The following is a 21,955-nucleotide window of genomic DNA, read 5'->3' on the forward strand; positions in this document are numbered from 1 at the left end:
CAGCCATTCCACCTTGGCAAAAAAAAAAGGAAAAAAAGAAAAGAGAAAAAACCATGCTCAATCTGAGCAGAGCCATCACATGACTATTCACTTCTGCACATGTGGAAGCCTGGTTACACACTCAATAGTAACTCCCTAAAATACATCTTTTGAAGATTTGTGTCACAAAATCTCAATATCCAACATAAAACACTTAACACAAGCCATGCAATAACAAAGCTAAATCATTGTAGTGTAAAGTTTTTTAAACTACTTTTAAAACTTTTGATTCACCAAAGAATAAAGATGTCAAATACAGTAGCAATCTCATTCTCTAACAGTATGCAATCTATGCTTTTGTTAATTTGGCAAGTCTTTTGGAGTCGAACAAAGATAATGCAGTCTAAATGATATTTCTTCTGTCATTATAATACGATTCCTCAGGCAGAACAGTAAGGTGCAGAGAAAGAGTTAGATTTTTGGAAGTTTTGGTGCATTAATCACAGGATTTGTCTCCTGCAAGTATCTCCTCCCTGTACTCTTGTAATCATAGGTGCAGCCGTGAGTTTCTCCATAGCGATGAGATGCACAGAAGTTGTTTCCACATCTAAAGCACAAAAAAAGTTTACATGAATAGTCACATTTCTAGGAAAGGCTCATCTCCTTGGTAGATAGGAGCTTGACTTTAGATAGTTCAACAGGAGCCCTTTGGTTCTCTTTAACAATTTCACCACTGACATTTCCATACCACTCATAAATAAGCACAAACACCCTGCCCAAAAAACAAGTTAATTCTCTATGAATATGACAGTTGATAATAAAGAATCCACAGCATGGAATGAAACAGGAAGTAGGGCATATAACTTTATGAGTAAATATGTCCACAATTTCTTTTGTACCTAGTAAACCCGAAAGAACTTTGAATTGCTGAAAAATTCCATCTCATGAGAAAATTATGTAAAATCTAACTATGCCATGAAAGGATTTTTAAAAACGATTTCTAGCAACAAGATAAACTGTTTTCATTTGAACAGAATTCACTCTAAAAAGTGGCAGTCCGCTGGGCTCAGTGGCTCAGCCTGTAATCCCGCGCTTTGGGAGGCTGAGGTAAGTGGATTGCCTAAGCCCGTGGGTTCGAGACCCCCCTGGGCAACTTGGCAAGACCTCATCTCTACAATAAATCAAAAATTAGCCAGGCATGGTAGCGCGCGCCTGTAGTTCCAGCTACTTGGAAGGCCGAGTCGGAAGATCACCGGAGCCCAGCAGGTCGAGGCTGCGGTGGCCAGGAGTGGCCACTGCACTCCAGTCTGGGCAACAGAGGGAGACTCCAACTCAAAAAAAATAAAAAATAAATAAATAAAAATTTTTTTAAAAGGGCAGTTCTTTTCAATGCCTGGTTTCAACCTAAGAGCATACACCACCCTTGGAGGATATTAATCAATGCTAATAAAAGAAATAATTATAGGAAGAAAAAATTCATAATTTTTGAATAGATCTCATTCATCTATTTTAATATAAAAGTGTACCATATAATTGTTAAAATTCATAGCAAATTAAATTTATTCATTTTTTGTTCAATTTAAATTAGAATCTTGGGGGAAGGGTTCTTCCAAGGCAAGGTTAAAAAGAAAAAACAACAACAAGTTTATCATAAGATGAAGAAGGTACACTCCTCATTTGGTTTAAATCTCCTAATTTAAAGGGCAGGGAGGCTCCGTTTTTACCTGTTAGAAACCCATGAGCTATCTATTTGCTCTTTATTTCAGCCAATAAGAAGTTGCTACTTGATTATCATCTTAATGATGGCTATATGTGCCCAATTTAAATTATGTTTTTATTTTGCATAATCCCCAAGCTGGGTCACCACAGAGAAGGCATCTCAGCTTCTTCAGATGGCCAACCTGCCTGCATTCGTAGCTAGTAGCCAGTCCTGTTTTCTTTCCACAAAGAAAACAATGATTTGTTGTTTTCTTCTTTGTTGGAATAGGACCTTTCACAGGTGGCAGGTGATTAGTACATTCTCCTGTTTAGAGAAAGGACACCTTGATTAACACAGGCATAAAATCCTAAATGTGAAATATTATTAAGCAAAACACAAAATGCATCCCTAGCAAAGCAAATGTGCCATAAAAATTAATCTGTGCTATTTTAAAATCTAAAATAATTTAGTCAGGAGCAGTGGCTCATGCCTGTAATCCCAACACTTAAAGAGGACAAGGCAGGAGGATCACTTGAGGCCAGGAGTTCAAGACCAGTTTGGTAACATAGCAAGATTCCATCTCTATAAAAATAAAAAAATAGTGGAAGTCTTCTCCCCACACCAGTCACATCTGAAACAGAGAGCACCTGTGGATGTGGGAAATGTGGGAAATCACCAAGACAATCTACAGATTCAACACAATTCCTATCAAATCTCCAGCATCATTTTTTACAAACCTAAAAAAGACAATACAAAAATTCATATGGAAACAAAAAGAGCCTGAATAGCTAAAGTAATCCTCACCAAAAAAAATCACACTTCCAGACATTAAACTCTACTACAAGACTATAGTTACCAAGACAGCATGGCACTGGTGCAAGAATAGATACACAGACTAATAGAACAGGACAGAGAATCTGGAAATAAACCCATGAACCTTCAGCCAACAAAGCCAACAAAAAAACACTGGGAAAGGATACCATATTTAGCAAATGGTACTAGGAAAACAGGCTAGCCACATGCAAAAGAGTGAAACTGGACCCCTACCTATCACTATATACAAAAATTAATTGAAAATGGATAAAGGGTTTAATTGTGAAATCTCAAACTACAAGAATCTTAGAAGAAAACTTAGGGCACCCTCCTGAACATTGGAGTAGGCAAGGAATTCATGGACAAGTCCTCAAAGGCAAATGCAGCAAACACTGAAATTGACAGGTGCGACTTTACCAAATTAATCAACGTTTTTGCACAGCATAATACATAGTCAAAAGAGTAAAAGGACAATCCACAAAATGGGGAAAAAAATTTGAATGCTATGCATCTGACAAAGTCCTAATGTCCAAGATCTATAAGAAACACAAACTGACAGAAAAAAAAAATAATTAAAAAGTGGGCAAAGGACAAGAACAGACATTTCTCAAGAAAGACATTTAAGAAGCCAATCAGCATATGAAAAAATGCTCAGCCTGACTAATCATCAGGGAAATGCAGATCAAAATTAAAATGAGATATCATCTAACACCAGTAAGGACGTCTATCATTAAAAAGTTAAAAAAGAACAGATGTTGGTTAAATTGTGGAGAAAAGGGAATGCTTCTACACTACTGGTGGGAATGTAAGCTAGTTCAACCTTTGTGGAAAGCAGTGTGGCATTTTCTCTAAAAATTGAGAACTAAAAATTGAGCTACCATAGGAAGCAACAATCTCACATCTGGGAATATACCCATAGCAACATAAAAAGACCATGCACCTATATAGTCACTGCAGCATTATTCACAAATGCAAAAACATGGAACCAAACCAGATGTCCATCAAAAGTAGACTGGAAAAAGAAAATGTAGTACATATACACAATGGAATACTAAACAGCCATAAAGAAGAACAAAATCATGTCCTTTGCAGCAACATGGATGCAGCAGGAGATCATCATTCTAAGTGAACTATCACAAAACAAAAAATCAAATACCACATGTTCTGGCTCACAAGCAGGCCCTGATTACTGGACAATAAGCACAAAGGTGAAGGTAACAGATGCTGGACACTGCTAAAGATGGGAGGGGTGGAGAGATAAGGGGCACACAGTCACACACTGGGTAGAAAGTTCACCATCAGGGGGAGAGAGAGTTCGACAGAAGACCAAACCTGACCAGTATAAAATTTACTTATTTAGTAAATCCTCACATTTACCCCACAACTCTAAAATAAAAAAATAAAATTATTTACAAAACCTACAAGTGAAGTTGCAATAGAGGTGCTTTTTTAATTTTATTTTAAATGTGATAGGTTTCTACTGAGTTACATTTTTAGGACTTTTTATACACACCACTTTTCTGATGATTTCTAATAACAGTATTTATAAGATATACCAAACTTTGACAGAGAATCAAGAAAACTGTCTGGTTCAAAATCATATTTAGGCCAGGCATCGTGGCTCATGCCTGTAATCCCAGCACTTTGGGAGGTCAAGGTGAGAGGATCTCTTGAGCCCAGGAGTTCAAGAGCAGCCTAGGCAACATAGCAAGACTTCATCTCTACAAAAAAAAAAAAAAAATCAGAAAATTAGTCAGGTAGATGGTGCACATTGGTAGTTCCAGCTGAGACAAAAGTATAGTCTAAGTCCAGGAGGTCAAGGTTACAGTGAGCTGTAATCATGCTACTGTAGTCCATCTGAGCAAGAGTGAGACCCCAACTCAAAAAAAAAAAGAAAAAGAAAAAAAAGAGACATAATATCATTTATTTTTCTCCCTAGGTTACTAAGTGATTTAAGTTCCAAATCAGTTCACATATGTAAAAAGCACTCTGAAAGTTTTAAATATGATATATAATTATATAAAATGTCATGTTATTTAGTCTATAGTATAGAGTTCAATTTCACAGTACTACCAGCTTTCAAAAAAATATTTACTAAATTCTGTACTATAACAACTTGATTTTTTTTTAAAAGAGAGCACATCTGTTATTATACAAGAAAGAAGTACATCAATTTCTTTAGTTATTAAGTGAATTTTCTCTTAGAACTGACCAAAATGCCAACAAACCCCAGGCATAAGCAGGGAGGCTCAAATTTACTGTACATAGTTGTCAAAATAATAGTATGATACACAAGTGCTTGGTGGCACTAAAGGCCAAGAAGTGAGAGGCAAAAGAAAGAAAGCAAGAACAAGTGGAAAGAATAGGGAAGAAATGGCAGGGTCAATGGTACTGGCACCTATTCTTCACTACTGAAAAAGGTTTGGGAGAGTTGAGCTAAATGTTTATTCAGCAGTTAAAAGTCTCTGAAAATCCTTCAGTGGTTCAAATTTGGATTTACAATTAATTGGTACTGTGTCTTTTGTCACAACCCTTATCAGATGCTCAGTATTCAAGCCCATGAAAATTAAGTTTATTATCAGTCTAAAATACACTGCCAGATCTTGCACAAAACTGGAAACAAAATTTGAAACAACTAATTGAATGATTCCCAATGGTGCCTAGGTACCAACTTTGTTAATAAGAATTTTCTTTCTCAAGTACATTTAGAGGTACCAAGAACATTTCACAAAATTCCACGTCTTAAAATATTTATAAAAAAAAAAAGATAAGCACTTGCACAGGACACAGAATGAAGGCATATATTACAGCATATCCAATGGAAGTTCATCTACTTGAAACTATCTTTGAAATTCAGGCTTAAGATATTCTTTCTTAAACAGTAGTAGAAGAACCTGTTGATAATAATTTAGCTCAGTGCAGTTACACTTTTTAAAAATTTCCTTTAGAGATGCTTAACTCAATGTTTTCCAAACTTTTTTTTTTAATTGAAGAACTCTTGTGAATGTGCAGAGACAGAGAGCACATTAGTAACAGAAATGAGGAGGCACAAAAAATGACTGCAGCATCTCTTATGGGAATGACTTCCATATATCTTTCTACCCATTCTGAGAAAATGATTTATTAGTCACCCACTCCATGCTAGGAACCACCACTAATATATTAGTTTCCTACTATCAACAGGAAAAATTCAAATTCCTTGGACTGGCATTCAAGGTCTTATGTCCAATGTAATACCTTTCTAATTTTCCAGAATCACTTCCTGTTATTTACCACATCATACCTACCCTGAATGATGTCCCATTCACATTTGCAATCTCTTCTTTTAAAACACTCCATTTTGTCAACCTAGTAAAATTTCGCTTATCCTATAAAACATCATCATAAACTCTTCTGTTGAAGCCTTCTCTCAGATGTATATCGAATACATGAATAAAGAAAATTTCCACAAAATGAACTTGATGTGAAGAGCTGCTTTCAGAGTAAGATGAAAGATAGAGTTTCACTTGTTGGGCATTTCCTAGTCTAATATTTTATCTAACACAGTGATCCATAAAAACTAACCCAACAGAAAGGCAGTCAAAGAGTAAAAAATTAGTGTTCCAGATGCAAGGCTGGTATTTATCTGCCTAAAAACAATAGCTAAAACGATGAGAATAAAGTTTCCAAGGGGGACCCTATAGTGAAAAGAGGACCAATAAAGTAATCTAGTAAGTCAATTAAATAAAACTTACAAAGACTCTTTTAGGTAATTCAGAATGATAGTTATTACTGTGAGAGGAAATGGCATCACATTACATAGTTCTACTTTGGGGAATCATCATTGTAGGTAGCTACCTGATGCCTTGAACCCAAATTAAATCAAACAAAAAGAGTGTATATCTGGGGAGAAGCAAAGAGCTGATAAAGAAGAAAACAGAAATTTAAAAAGAGGAGGAAAAAAGAAAACCAAAATGAAAGTGTATAACAAAAAAGGTGTGGTGGCTAGAGCCTGTAATCTCATCAGGCAGAAGGATTGCTTGAGGCCAGGAGTTTGAGACTAGCCTGTGCAACATAGCAAAACCCTGTTTCTAAAAAAAATTTTAAAAATTAGCCAGGCATGATGGCATATGCCTGTAATCTTAGCTACTCAGGAGGCTGAGGCAGGAGGATTGCTTGAACCCATGAGTTCAAGGATCCAGTGAGTTATTATCAGAGAAAAAGAAAGAAAGGAAGGAAGGAAGAACATGAAAGAAAGGAAAAAAGAAAGGAAGGAAGAAATAACATGAAAGAAAGGAAAGAAGGAAGCGTGAGGAGGGAAGGAGGGAGGGAGGAAGGAAGAAAGGAAGGAAGGGAGGGAGGGAGGGAGGGAAGGAGGGAGAGAGGGAGAAAACAAAACTAAAGAATGAGGGCCACCACAAAAATCAAGTAAGATAAAGATACAGAGGCATCTATTGAATTTAAAATGATGACAATGTTCAGTGACTTCATTGATAGCAGTTTCAGCAGTGAGAACAGAGGTGAAGAAGCACTAGAAGCACTGGAGCCTGTACTAGAGCTGAGCAAGTAGAGATGGGCGCAATGAAAATTTCCAAGAGGATTAGCTGTGAGTTAGAACAGGACAGACCTGAGCATATGTCAAGGAAAAACAACTATAGCATTGTAAGTAGATAAATTACATTAATCAAAACAATGTGGTACTGGCACAAGACAGACACATAGATCAATGGAATACAGAGCCCAGAAACAAACTCTCACATATATGGTCAAATGACTTTCAACAAGAGTGCCAAGGCCATTCAATAGAAAGGATAGTTTTTCAACAAAAGATACTGGGAAAATGGGATGTCCAATGCAAAAGAATGAAGTTGGACCCTTACTTTTCAACATGTACAAAATGAACTCAAAATAGATCAAAGACCTAAGCATTATACCTAAAACGAGAAAATTTCTAGAAGAAAACAGGGAAAAAGCTTCATGGCATTAGCTTTGGCAGTGATTTCTTAGCTATGACAACAAAGGTACAGGTAATAGAGGAAAACAGACAAATTGGACTTCATGCAAATTAAAAACTTCTGTGCATCAAAATATACTATCAAAAGAGTAAACAAGTAATTCACAGAATGGGAGAAAATTTTGCAAAGCACTTATATGATAAGGGATTAATATCCAGAATATGTGAACAACCCCTAAAATACAACAACCAAGAAATCCAACCTGATTAAAAAATGGTTAAAGAACATGAATAGACATTTCTCCAAAGAAGATATGGCCAAATAGTACATGAAATTACTCATTAGGAATCAACTTCACTAATTAGGGAATCACTAATCATCAAAGAAATGCAAATCAAAACCACAACGACATATTACTTTATACTCATTAGGATGGCTACTAGCAAAAAAAACCCAGAAAATAACAAGTGTTTACAAGGATGTGGAGAAATCAGAATCCTTGTACAATGTTGGTAGAAATGTAACATGGCATAGCAACTGTGGAAAAAAAATGAAGTTTCCTTAAAAAATTAAAAACAGAAATACCATATGGTCCAGTAATTTCACTTCTGGGTATATACTCAAAAGAATTAAAAGCAGGGTCTTGAAAAGATATTTATACATCCATGTTCATAGCAGCATTCTTCACAATATCTAAAACATGGACGCAACACAACAGATGAATGAATAAGCAAAATGTGGCATACACACACCATGGAGTACAAGCCACAAAAAGGAAGAAATGTCACAGATAAACCTTGAGAACATTCTGATAAGTACAGAAAACTAATTATAAAAAGACAAATACTGTATGATTCCATTTATATGAGGTACTTAGAATATCTAAGAATCATAAAGTCAGAAAGGAGAAGGGTGGTTACCAAGGGCTGGGGGAAGGGGGGAGTACGAGCTAGTTTTTAATGAGCCCAGCATTTCAGCTTTGCAAGATGAAAAGCCTTCTGGAGAAAGATGTTGGTGATGCATGTCCAACAATGTGAATGTACTTGAAGTCACTGAATTGTACACTTAAAAATGATTAAGATGGTAAATTTTATGTTATGTCTATTTTATCACAATAAAAATTTTGAAAAAATAAGGGGATAGATTAAGACTTTATAAACTTGAGTCTTATGTAGGAATGAAAAACTCTATAAAGTTTCTCTTTAAAAAATCATAAAGCTCACATGACAACCATAATATATAAAGTATCATTTAAAATCTTGGGGCTACAAAGGTGGCACATCTTTGATAGTGAGTTTCCCATCCTTGGTCTGGGTATTAAACATTAAAAAAGATGGTTTCCCTCCTCCTTGAAAATAATAACTGGCCAGTGTATCCTTCAAGTGTTACTATACTGGTAGAAGGAAGTGTTAACGTTATATTCACTTCTGCTACTATACTTTGGAAAGTACAGGTACTAGAGATTGTCCCTTTCTTTTATCCAGAAATGATCAGTTCATTATAACCATACCCTTCTTGATATTGGACCATGATGCTAAAAAACACCTTTCTAGGGTCATTCCTCAAAACCCACATGGCTCTAGAGTGACCAGTGACTGAGGAGGTTGGGAACTACATAGTCATTTGTCAGTAATCTTGGTTTTCGACACAGATCATACCTCTCCCAAGACAAAATATTTCTATTTCAATTTTTGTTTTATTCTTCAGACATGTCCAAAATAAATCAGTTCTTACAGTCATTTTCCTAATTAGAAAAACATTTAGAAAGTTTACTTTGTATAGACCATAGAGAATGTTCTCTCCATTTCTCTTTGAAAATTCAACATGCATAATGATGTGATTATTAGGCTTATATTGTTTTCAATATATCTGTATCTTACCTACTCTTTTCCCTGCTGATGCATTATTTCCATGCATTCCAATACCACGAGCAGACTAAAATTAAAACACAAAACATCTACAGAGGTGAGTCAATAGAAAATAGAAGTGATCACAAAACATGACATGCTTGTATTTTATTCCTAAGCTACTGGTTGAACTTTCATTTTTAATTATTTAATCTAATTTTTGCTTAATAAAATTAACTTGGAAGTTTATTCTCACAACTAGCAACATTGTACTTATTATTTCATCTTTAAGAGAGTAAAATTTGATGACTCAAATATAATTCTGACCTGGAAAAAACATTTACAATATTTAGCATTTAAAAATATAAGACTAGGCACAATAGCTCATACCTACAATCTCAGCATTTTGGGAAACTGAGGTGGAAGAAGTGCTTAAGGCCAGGAGTCTGAGATCAGCCTGAGACAACACTAAGCAACCCCATCTCTACCAAAAATTTAAAAAATTAGCTGGACGTAGTAGTGCATGCATCCCTATAGCCCTAGCTACTCAGGAGACTAAGTCATGAGGACTGTTTGAGGCCAAGAGTTCAAGGTTACAGTAAGTTATGATCATGCCACTGTACTCCAGCCTAGGCAACAGAGTGAGATTCTGTCTCTAAAAAAAAAAAAAAAAAAACCAAAAAAGTGAAATAAAAATAATACTGCTTTGCATGGTGGCAAATGCCTATAGTCTCAGCTTCTCAGGAGGCTGAGGCAGGAGGACTGCTTGAGCACAGAAGTTTGAGGTCAGCCTGGGCAACAAAGCAAAATCCCATTTCTTAAAAAATAAGGTATACATATGTAATAATAATTATATATATATATGACAAACTGTTTATATGAACTTATTTTCAAATTATATTTCTCAATTCAGGTCTAAGACATTATTTAAAATCCAACCATCAAAAAGATTTTCTACAAGCTAGATAAATATTTTCAGAGAAATGTATGAAAATAACCCTACTGCAGGCTTATTTTGTAGCAGATTATGTTGAAAGGAAAATACTTACTAGAAAAAATTCTGTAGGTTCTACCCGGGGAGAACTTTTCCTAAGACTTTCTTCCTGAAAATGCTGGTGGTTTGTAGACAGCCCAATTCCAGGGGTCCGAAGCCTGCCTGCTCCACGAGTTCTCTGTAAACTATCTCTGTTTGTGTTCCGGGCCAGTGAAGCAAGAAAACCAATACTATTTACACAACCAACAGGCTCTCTGGAAGCCTTGTTAGCCATTTCTGTGATATCCCTAGCCTCAACTTTGGAAATAATATCAGATCTTTTCCCAGGTGAATCAACTTTAACACCTTGAAAGCGAGGAGTCCTAGAGAAAGAAGAATCAGTTATGTTTCGAAAATCCAATGACCGGAGCACATTTTGTGAAGCAGAAGATTCGAGGTTCCCAGACTCAAAACATTTGGACTGTCTCTGTTGTTTCACCAGAGAATTATGTAGTGATATTGGTGCAGAAAACCAAAGAGGTGACAAGAGTCTATTCTTGTGAGGACTTAATTCACGAGGGTTAAGAACTGCAGTCTCTACTGATTCACCATTCAACATTTTTGTAACACGTTTAAGATGCTGCTCTGTAGCTTCCAACCCTTTATCACCATTAGGAAGTAAGAACTCTGGATTTACCTTCCGTGTACCTTCTAAGCCACTGTGTTGTTCATCAGCATTTACTTCTGTAAATAAAGCAAATGAACCCACTTCAGGTAGAAGTGATTCTTCAGTTACAAACTGTTCTGAGTTGGAAATAAGACAGTGTCATCCTCACTATTAGATGTCAGGCTTCCTGAAAAGTGTTTTGTCCGTCTAGGCAAGGATGATCCAAGATGGAAAACAGAATCAGCAAGCTCTTTGCCATTTTCAAACTCCATATGGGGTATCTGAGGTGGTAGTTTGATGCCACTATTGGAATGAGACAGTGTGTTATTATTCCAGTTACCATCTTCCTTTAGAAATTCACTAGTGATAGATGATACGGGTCTATCAGCAAAGGGCTGAGCTGCCAAACTTGAAACTGCATTCTTGGATGTTTCAGGTAGATATGCATTCCCAGAAGACGGTAAACAAGATTGCCCGATGTGCGGGAGAACCCTTAATAGTCTGTGGCGAGCTGCTGTTGTGGAACCACTAGAAGGTCGAGGAGCTATAGGTGGGCGAGGTTTTACCTTGACAGCTTTCTTAGGCTAAAAGAAAAGAGTGAATATATAATTTCTTTACATAGTCATGTTTTCTGCCCATTAACAAAACTTAATGAAAGAAGAAAGTGTTACTTACCATAGCATACTGACATTTTTACTACCTCAATTTAAAAAGGTTCAAAAAGAATAAAATCTTAAGATTATAATTGTTAAGAATTTTGCTATCTTCCTTTATTGACTATAATTTTCTGAGAATGTTAAAGAAAAATTTCATTTTATTTATTTTCCTCACTATTGATATTTCTGAGTTTTACTGAGAAGAAAATGAACTGATTATATTAGTATGATGTTGTTTGACCTATTTTTAAATCCTCAACAGTTTTTTCTAGTAGGATGAATATGTTTTTCATTAGGTTGGTATGCAGACAAAGAGTTAATAGGCCATACAAAAAAATAAATAAATAAAAGAGATAGGCCCAAATTTCTATCCTTGAAAAGGTTTGCTTGCAAGGTTGGCCCTTAGCTGACTTCCAGGAACTTACACTTCAGGAAGGTTTCCATGAACCTAAATGGCCAGAGTGGCTCGTTGTACCTAAACTTTTGGTGCAAAAATATGGTTTATACTGAGCACCTGCCTTCCTTCTGCAAATCTGAAATGTACATGCTAGGCATAGGGAGTCTATATGAACAGGCCCATAAAACTCCAGGCACAGAATCTCTCATGAGCTTCCCTATGGACATTTCATATGTGTTTCCACAACTCATTGACAGAAAAATTAAGCATGCCCTATGACACTCTACTGAATGAGGACTCTAAGAAGTTTGTGCCTGGTTTTCTCTGAACTGGCTCCATGAACCTTTTCACTTTGCTGAGTTTGCTTTTATCTTTTTGCTGTAAAAAATCCTAGCAATAAGTACAACTATATATAATATACTGTATTCCTGTGAATCTTCCTAGCAAATTGGGGTAGACTGTGGCCCTCTGGCACAGCAGGTTTTGATAAAATTATCATAAAAATTCATGATCTTAGGGAGAAAACTGAGAACTAAGGATAAGAAGTCTTAGCTCTTAAACATAAACAAAATAGTAGCCAGCAGGCATCGGGCTGGGATAGAATATCTGATGACACACCAACGTTCCCACTTATAAGAAAAGTCAGATAATTCAGTGGATACCAGTTGAGCAAGGAAAACTAAGAGGAGCTAAGAAGAAAGAATCTTGAAAAAAATGAGCTGGTTCCTATATCTGCTTTTATCCTAAGGTCATTGTCTTGTCAATCTGCAACTCTATATCCAGCAAAAAATATTTTTCAAAAATGAAGGGTATGACTTCTGAGCTGTAGAGATTAATGGCAAAAGCCTAGATCAGAATTTTTCCACATACACTCCAAATAACCACAAAAATCAACAACATAAACAAATAAAATCACTCATAACCCATGCCTTCAGCAAAACTGGGAGACATATAATAAGCCCACAAAAGAGAAAATCCCATATGATTATGAAAATATTGAAAACAGTCCTAAGATCTGGGACATCAAACATTGACTACTAAGAAATTAAAAGGAAAAACTGTTCAGGATCCAAGGGGATAGTTCTAAGAAGGTACGACTTTTGGGGGTTGAGGAGTAAACTGAAAGGAAAAGGCATCCTTTGAGAACTGATGATGAAGGTAAAGAAAAAATCAAAAGAAGAAGGCATGGAACCTAGAAAAACAAAAGCGAAGTACAAGTCAGAAAATACATTGACCCTGCCTTCCAATAGGAGTGCCATTGATTTAAAAAACTGAATTTCACTATATCAACATAAGAAGGTGCTCTTAAAATAAGAAACCTACTTCCATACACAAATACTTCCATGTATTAACATATGTTCATACATCTGAGTAAATAAAATTATGAAAAATAAAATCAGAAAATAAACACAAAATGGCAGACCAAATCCATAAAAAGGTCATAAAAATAAGAATTAGAACATTTCAGCAAATGCAAATTTGTCCCCAAAACAATGAAGCAAAATAAAACTTTCACGATACACCAACCTAAGTTAAATATCTTTAAATTAGTATTTGCAATTTTTTCTTTTACTTTCTTCTCTCTCCCTCTCTCCTTCTCTCCCTCCCTCCCTCTCTCCCTCCTCCTCTCCCCCTCTCCTCCTCTCCCTCCCCAGCCCTCTCTCTTTCTTTCTTTCTTTCTTACTCTGTCACCCAGGCTGAAGTGCAGAGGCATGCTCACTGCTACCATAGCCTTGACCTGCTGGGCTCAGGCTTCCAAGTAGCTGGAACTACAGCTTTCCAAACAGCTTGGAACTACAGGTGTGCACTATTACACCTGGCTAATTTTTTTGATTATTGTAGAGACAAGGTATCACCAAGCTGCCTGGGCTGGTCTGAAACACCTGGGCTCAGGCAATCCACTCGCCTCCAATTGCCAAAGTGCTGGGATTACAGGCATGAGCCACGGTGCCTGGCTTTTTTTTTTTTTTTTTTTAAAGATAGGGTCTTACTCTGTCACCAAAGGCTACAGTGCTGTGCACAATCTTGGCTCATTGCACACTCAAACTCCTGAGCTCAAGTGATCCTCCTTGTCCAGCCTTCCAAGTAGCTAGGACTACAGGCATGCACCACCATGCCCAGCTAATTGCAGAATTTTTTAAGTCACATAAAACCATAAATCCAAAAACTCAAGATACAATGGACAAAAAAAAAAAAAAAGATGTGAAATGAGAGCTGATCAAATCCAGAAATACTATGCAGAAAACAAAACCGATGTCAGAAATGAAAATTAATTGACAAGGTGCCCAAAGGAGACTAGATTATACTTCATTTAATGAAAATTACTGAGGAAAGGCATGGTTGCTCACACCTGTAATCCCAGCACTTTGTGAGACCAAGACAGAGGATCACTTGAGCCCAGAAGTTAGCGACCAGACAAGGCAACATGACAAGACCTCATCTCTACAAAAAAATGTGAAAACCGGCCATATGTGGTGGCATGTGGCTATAGTTCCAGCTACTCAGGAGGCTGAGGCAGAAGGGTTGGTTACCTAAGCCTAAGAGGTCAAGGCTGCAGGAAGCTGTGATTGTGCCATTGAACTCCAGTCTGGGTGACAGAGTGAGACCCCCCAAAAACGTAAATAAATAAATAGCATTCTCTGATTTCCATGTTTAAAACAATGAAAAATCAAGTCATGCATGGTGGTACCAACTAATTGGGAGGCTGAGGTAGAAGGATCCCTTGATCCCATCCCTAAAAAAAACGAAAGAAAGAAAGGAGAAAAAGAAAAAGTCTCTATCCCTAGAAAATTTTCAAAATCTATTAAACAATTCTTGGACTAAAGGGAAAATATCAACTGAAACTGAAAATATTCTAAAAGAAAAAAATGAAAAGATGATAAAATGAAATTATGTGCCTCCTGATGTACTGCAATAAGAATGCATTATTTGTGTAATACTCCTACCAAAACTGTTTAAACTGCATCTAATCATAATGAAACTAACAGACAAATCTCCAAATTAAGGGATATTTTACAAAACAACTGGCTTATGCTCTTCAAAAACATCTGACATGAATGTTCAAATAAGGCTAAGAAACAGTTCTGTATAAAAGGAGACTTTGAAAATATTACAACTAAATGCAATGTGTGTTTCTAAATTGGATCCCAGAGAATGAAAATGAAACAATATGTACAATGAGTACAATGTGCATAGTTGAGGGTAGTGGGCACACTTAAAGCCTAGACCAAAATTATTTGTATGCCCCAAATAAAAAAACAAAACAAAACAATACAAAATGCTATCAAGTACATTAGAGACCTGGGAAATATGAATATAGATGACAATGTACAGCAATGATAAACTACATTGAGTGTGGTAATTGTACTGTGGTCATGTAGGAGGTGACCCTTATTCTTAGGAGATGCATGCTGAATGAAGTATTTAAGGGAACTTTCACAATTTCTAAAACTGACTCTCAAAAGGATCCACCAGAAAAAAGAAGAAGAAGAAGAAGATAAAGCAAATGTGGGAAAATATTAATTGATAAATATAAGTAAAGTGCAAACAGGTGTTCACTACACTAGTCTTAAAACATTTCGGAGCCGGGCTCGGTGACTCAGCCTGTAATCCCGTGCCTTTGGGAGGCTGAGGTGAGTGGATGGCCTGAGCCCGGGGGTTCGAGACCCGCCTGGGCAGCGAGACCTCATCTCTACAATAAATCAAAAAAAAATTAGCCGGGCATGGTAGCGCACGCCTGTAATTCCGGCTACTCGGAAGGCTGAGGCGGAAGGATCGCCGGAGCCCAGCAGGTCAAGGCTGCGGTGGCCAGGAGCGGCTACTGCACTCCAGTCTGGGTAACGGAGTGAGACTCCAACTCAAAAAACAAACAAACAAACAAAAAAAAACATTTCGGAAGAATTGAACATTTTTCAAGATTAAAAAGGATAAAAAAGTAAGTTTTCATGCAAATACTGAGAGAATTCGTTGTCAGGAATCCTAAATTAAAAAGGATACTAAAAGAAATAATTCAGACAGAAGAAAAATAGTCCTTGAAGGAAGCATCTAACTGTAGGAAAGAAAAAAAAACAAGAGAAAAGGTAAATATTTGGGTAAACATAAAATAATAACTGAATATTGATTGACAATACAAAATAATTTGAGGGGTTTAAAATATATAAATTAAAATGCAAGACAATGACACAAAAGGTGTTTGGAGGTATAAGTGGAATTAATGTTCTAAGATTCTACTATCATAGGAAAGTGATAGAAATCATTTTTATTAGATTATAAAATAAGTCAAGGATGTACCTTGTAATTTGTATGGGAACCAAGAAAAGAAATCGGTATGAGAATATATAACTAACAAAAGTATGGAGGACAAAAATTACATAACAAATAAATAGGCATATCCAAAAAGGGGCAAAAAGGAGAGAAAATAAAACATAAAAATGAGTGATTAGAGAAAATAAATAGCAAGATAATAAAAATCTATATTTATCAATAATTACATTAAATGTAGGTAGAATAAAAAGCAATGTTTGTTGGTTTAGATAAAAAATAAATTCAATCATGTGTTGTTTACATATAACAGAGATTGTAAGTAACACAACTGAAAAATATACAATACAAACCAAAAGAAAGCTTGTATCACTATACTAATAACAAAGTAGATTTTAAGACAAGAATATAACTAGAAATAAAGAAAAATATTTTATAACAATAAAGGTATTAAACCACATAGAAGACATCACAATTCCAGATCTGTACTAGATCCAATGACAGAGCTTCAAAACATGTCGCAAAAATACAAAACTAAAAGGAAAACAACAAATTCCACAACCAAAGAAGATTTTAACATACCTCTTTCAATAACTAATAGAAAACAGACCAAAACCAACCATCCTCCCTCCAAAGAAACTCCAACAAATCAGAAAGAATACAGAAGATATGAGCAACACAATTAACAAACCTGATCTGATATAGATAGACTACTCTATACAATGACAGAATACACAGTCTTTTTGGTGGCATTTATCAGTATGCTTAGCCACAAGTCAAACCTCAGTTACTTTCAAAGGTGTACAAAGTCGCTCCTTGTTTGGAAACTAAGGAGCCCACTTTTAAATAAGCCATTAGTCAAAAAAGCTGTCACTAATAATATCCAAAAAGATCTATAGATTTAATACAACCCCTATCAATATCCTGACAGCACTTTTTTACTAAAGTTTTACTTTTTGCTGAGGAAAATCCATCCTAAATGTAACATGGCACTGTGAAAAACAATATGGTGTTTCCCAACTAAATTAAAAATTGAGACAGGGTTCACTTTGTTGCCTAGGCTAGAGGGCAATGGTGCAGTCCCAGCTCACTGCAGCTTTGACCTCCTGGACTCAAGCTATCTTCCCACCTCAGCCTCCCCACTAGCTTGAACTACAAGGTGCCCACCACCATGCTGGGCTAACTCTTTTATTTTTGTAGAGACCAAGTCTCACTATGTTGCCCGGAGTGGTCTTTAGTTGTTGGGCTCTAGTGATTCTTCTGCATCTGTCTCCTAAAGTGCTGGGATTACAGGTTTAAGCCATTGTGCGAGGCCACAAAAAAATTAAAAATAGAATTGTCATTAAGATCTAGATCTGTAAATGTCAATTGGGTCAAGTAGGTTAATAGCGTTGGTTCAAGTCTTCTAATACTCTTCCTGATTTTCTGTTTATATGGTCTATCAATTTTTTGAGAATGGGAGTGATGAAATCTTTGGATAAAAGTATCTCTCTATTTCTCTTTGTAGTTTTTGCTTCACATGTTCTGAAGTTCTAGTTTTAGGTGCATAAACATTTAACATTGTGGGAAAAGGATTTTTTTCTTATTAGAGTTAGTTCATTCATCTGAGGAAAAAAAAGATTTTATCCTACTTTACATTATATCAACAAAATTTCAGATGGACTATATAGATCTAAATGAGAAACAGTCATAAAACTTTAAGGTCTGTGGTAGGAAAACATTTTATCAAAAGGTTATAAAAAGTAATAGCCATATAAACAAAATTGATAAATTAAAAACGCCAGTAATGCCAGCACTTTGGGAGGCGGAGGCAAGAAGATTGCCTGCGCCCACCAGTTCGAAAACAGCCTGGATAACATGGTGAGACTTCGTCTCTACAATAAATTTTAAAAATTAGTTGGGTGTGGTGGTGCATGCCTGTAGTTCCAGCTACTTGGAAGGCTAAAGCTGAAGGATTGCCTGAGATCAGCAGGTCGAGGATGCAGTGGCCATGAGCAGCGAGCCACTGCACTCCAGCCTGAGTGACAGAAAGAATCCAACTCACAAAATAAAATAAAATAAAAAATTAGGCCGAGCACGGTGGCTCACTCCTGTAATCTCAGCACTTTGGGGAGTTCAAGACCAGCCTGGGCAACTTGGTGAGCCCTCATCTCTACAATACATCCAAAAAAATTAGCCAAAATGTGGTGGCACATGCATGTAGTTCCAGTTACTTGGAAGGTTGAAAAAGAAGGATCACCTGAGCCCAGCAGGTTGAGGCTGTGGTGGTCCTGAGCAGTGAGCCACTGCACTCCAGCCTGGGTGACAGAGTGAGACTCTGACTCAAAAAAAAAAAAAAAAAAAGTTAAAGCATTCACCAAAAGAATGAGAAAGTGAAACAAGCCACAGTGTTAGAAATACCTGCAAATTATACATCTGACAAAGAACTTGTATCCATAGTATTTAAATGCCTAGAAATTAATAAGCAAAAGGCAGGTAACCAAATTTAAAAATAAGCAAAAGACTTGAAAAGGCACTTTACAAAAGACAGTATCTTTTTTTTTTGAGTTGGAGTCTCCGTCGCCCAGGCTGGAGTGCGGTGGCACACTAATGGCCACCCTAGTGTCGACCCACTGGGCTCAGGCAATCCTTCCACTTCAGCCTTCCAAGTAGCTGGAACTACAGGCGCGCAGTACCACACCCAGCTAATTTTTTAAATATTGTAGAGATGAGATCTCATCAAGTTGCCCAGGCTGTTCTCAAACCTGTGGGCTAAGGCAATTCCCTCACCTATGCCTCCCAAAGTGCTGAGATTACAGGCTTGAGCCACTGCACCTTGGCCAAGACAGTATCTTAATGGCCAATACCCATATCAAAAGTCAACATTATTCCTCACTAGAGAAATATAAATGAAAACCACTACACAAGCCATCAGAAAGGTTAAATGAAAAAGACTGACAAGATCAACCGTTGGTAAGGATGTGACATAAACCAGAACTCTCATGTTGCTGATGAAAGTGCAAACTGGTTCAAATGCTTTGCAAAATTATTTTGCATAACTACTAAAGTTAAACATGTATCTTCCCTATAAACTCAAAGCCAACTGCTACATATATGTCCAAAGAAAAGAGTGCATATGTCCACCAAAGAATATATAAGAATGTATAAAAACATTCAAAGCAAGTTTATTGATAAAAGCCAAAAGCTAGAGACAACCCAAATGTCCATCAAAAGGAGAAAAGAGAAACAAATTTAGGTAAATCACACAGTGAAATAGTACACAGCAATAGGAGAGAATTAACTGATACATGCAACTACATGGATGAATAAAAAAAATTATGTCAAGTAAAACAAACCAGACAAAAAGGGGTATATTCTCTATGATTCTACTTATATAAGTGTTAAGAACAAGCAAAACTTATTTATGGCAATAGATGTAAGAATAAAAATGATAGTGGGAAAAGCTAAGTATTCACTAGGATTAAAATCACAATGTGGTGCCACTGCACAACAACTAGATTATGAGGGAAACTTCTTGAGTGAAAGAAATTCATCAAGCAGTACATTAAAAATTTGTGAATTTTATTATATATGAAAAGGAAAGGAGTCAATAATATATTGAAAAGGAAAGCAATATAGTGGATATGTGTGTGTATACACATATATGACAAAGGACTTGTATCCAGAATATATAAAGAGCTCCAAAACAATTCATACCAAAAAACATACAACTCAATAGAAAAATGAGCAAAAGATTTAAACAGGTGTTTTACAAAAAAGGACATCCAAATACGCCATATACATATGAAAGGTACTCAACTTCCCCAGTCATCAGAGAAATGCAAATTAAAGTCACAATGTGGTGCCACTACACAACAACTAGAATTACAAAAATAAAAAAAGTTATCTATAGGCCAGGCTCGGTGACTCAGCCTGTAATCCCAGGACTTTGGGAGGCCAAGGCAAGTAGACTGCCTGAGCCTGAGGGTTCGAGATCCGCCTGGGCAACTTGGCGAGACCGCATCTCCACAATAAATCAAAAACTAGCCGGGCGTGGTAGCGCCGCCTGTAGTTCCTGGCTACTTGGAAGGCTGAGACAGGATTGAGGGAGCCCAGCAGGTTGAGGCTGTGGTGGCTGGGAGCGTGCCACTGCACTCCAGTCTGGGCGACAGAGTGAGACTCCAACTCAAAAAAAAAAGGGGGGGGCGGAGACCATGCCAATCACTGCTAGCATGTCGAAAAACAGCAACTCTCATTTCTGGAAAGGATGTAAACTGGTTCATCACTTTGGAATCACTTTGGAAAACTGACAATATCTACTAAAACTGAATGTAATCGTTTTTTAATCCATAATAAGTAAATATTAACCTATTATTTCAAAAAGTAATTATTGAAAGATTAAATTTAAGCTATCTTTTTAATCCTTCTTAGCCCTAGAACTATGATTTTTTTCATCATAAATTATTTTAAGTGCAGTATAATCCATTCAGATGTGTTGCTAGTCTTAAAAAAAAAAAATTATCACTTTTAATATTTCAGCAAATAACTGAGGCCAGAAACTTAAAATGAAAAATACTTTATAATTTTTTTTTCACAATTACCAACAGATCTCATTGCGGTGAGCCCCACAGGGTAAGCTAGAGAAAGCCTGGTCAAGTGCCAACAGTGTCACCTTTTTGCTGAGATTCATGTTTTCCATCTTAGTCTTCAACAGCTTCATCTTATTCATAGTTATTGAATTTTCAATTATCTGTTGCCCAGAAGGAGAAGGCTCAATTTCTTCATCCTCATTTGTATACAAGTTATACACAGAACCACCACTGCAAAGAAAACAACTACTTGAAATCTGGTTGGTTGCTATTCAGTTACTAAAAATACTCTAGGTGCAACAGCAATCTATAGATGTTGCTAATGAAAAAACACTAAACATTAAAAATGGAAATGTAAGGAAAATACATTTCAAAAAAATGTACTTTTTAGGAGAAAAAATTAGGAGGGAATAAATATCGTGATCCACCATTACTGAAAATCTAGTATAGCTGACCTTCTCTTAATTCAGTATATCATAAATGAAGATCTTTTGGCACCTGCTAGCTATAGCATTTCCAAAGATGTAAAAATAATTTCCACAAGAATGATCTGATTTCATTTTATCACCCAAAGCTGATGATTGTACAACCCAGACAACAGCCTGATCAGATAGACTTCCATTCACCAGATGCAGAAAAATCAGCGCAGAAGAGAAGTTTAGATTTTTATTAATCCTAAGGAGATTCTCACTAAACACACAATCAAAAGACCAACACTCATACACAGGTGCCATCAGAACATTTTCTGTTTCTAAAGAATAAAAATAAATTTTAAAAAATAGGGACAACTTAAAATTTTTTCTCAGTGTGTTTGAAAAAAATATAACCACCTAGACTAGCATAGATTTTAACAAGAAAAAAAGACACCCAGTTAAGTCATAACACAAATTATTAAACGTGTTAAACATTTCAATAGCTGATCAACCACTGTGGCATTAACTCATATTTTAAAACAATTAATATTTGCAGCCCCCCTCATTGAATGGATAGCATAATTACTTTTCACACTTTCCTCATATTTACACTTACATGTCTGCTTATCCCCCTCCCTCCCCCAAAAGTAAGCAAGCCGAAAGCAGATATTAGACTTAATACATCTTACTCATAGTCTTTGCACCTGGCATAGTGCTTAGCCATTCTCCAATAAATTTTTGATAAACTG

General features: G+C 36.3%; 1 protein-coding gene across 1 annotated transcript in view; it reads right to left on the reverse strand.

Moving 5' to 3' along the window:
• Positions 1-201: 201 nt before the first annotated feature.
• Positions 202-21,955, reverse strand: part of ZFAND4 (zinc finger AN1-type containing 4) — a 34,142-nt gene continuing 12,388 nt past the window's right edge. The window contains 6 exon segments of the mRNA XM_008054401.2: positions 202-586; positions 1,885-2,002; positions 9,306-9,360; positions 10,322-11,065; positions 11,068-11,496; positions 20,877-21,024. Of these exon segments, the coding sequence (XP_008052592.1) occupies positions 451-586; positions 1,885-2,002; positions 9,306-9,360; positions 10,322-11,065; positions 11,068-11,496; positions 20,877-21,024 (1,630 nt within the window). The 3' untranslated portion in view covers positions 202-450.

This window comes from Carlito syrichta, unplaced genomic scaffold (assembly GCF_000164805.1).
Source record: "Carlito syrichta isolate Samal-C Ts95f unplaced genomic scaffold, Tarsius_syrichta-2.0.1 Scaffold290103, whole genome shotgun sequence".
Taxonomy (NCBI): domain Eukaryota; kingdom Metazoa; phylum Chordata; class Mammalia; order Primates; family Tarsiidae; genus Carlito; species Carlito syrichta.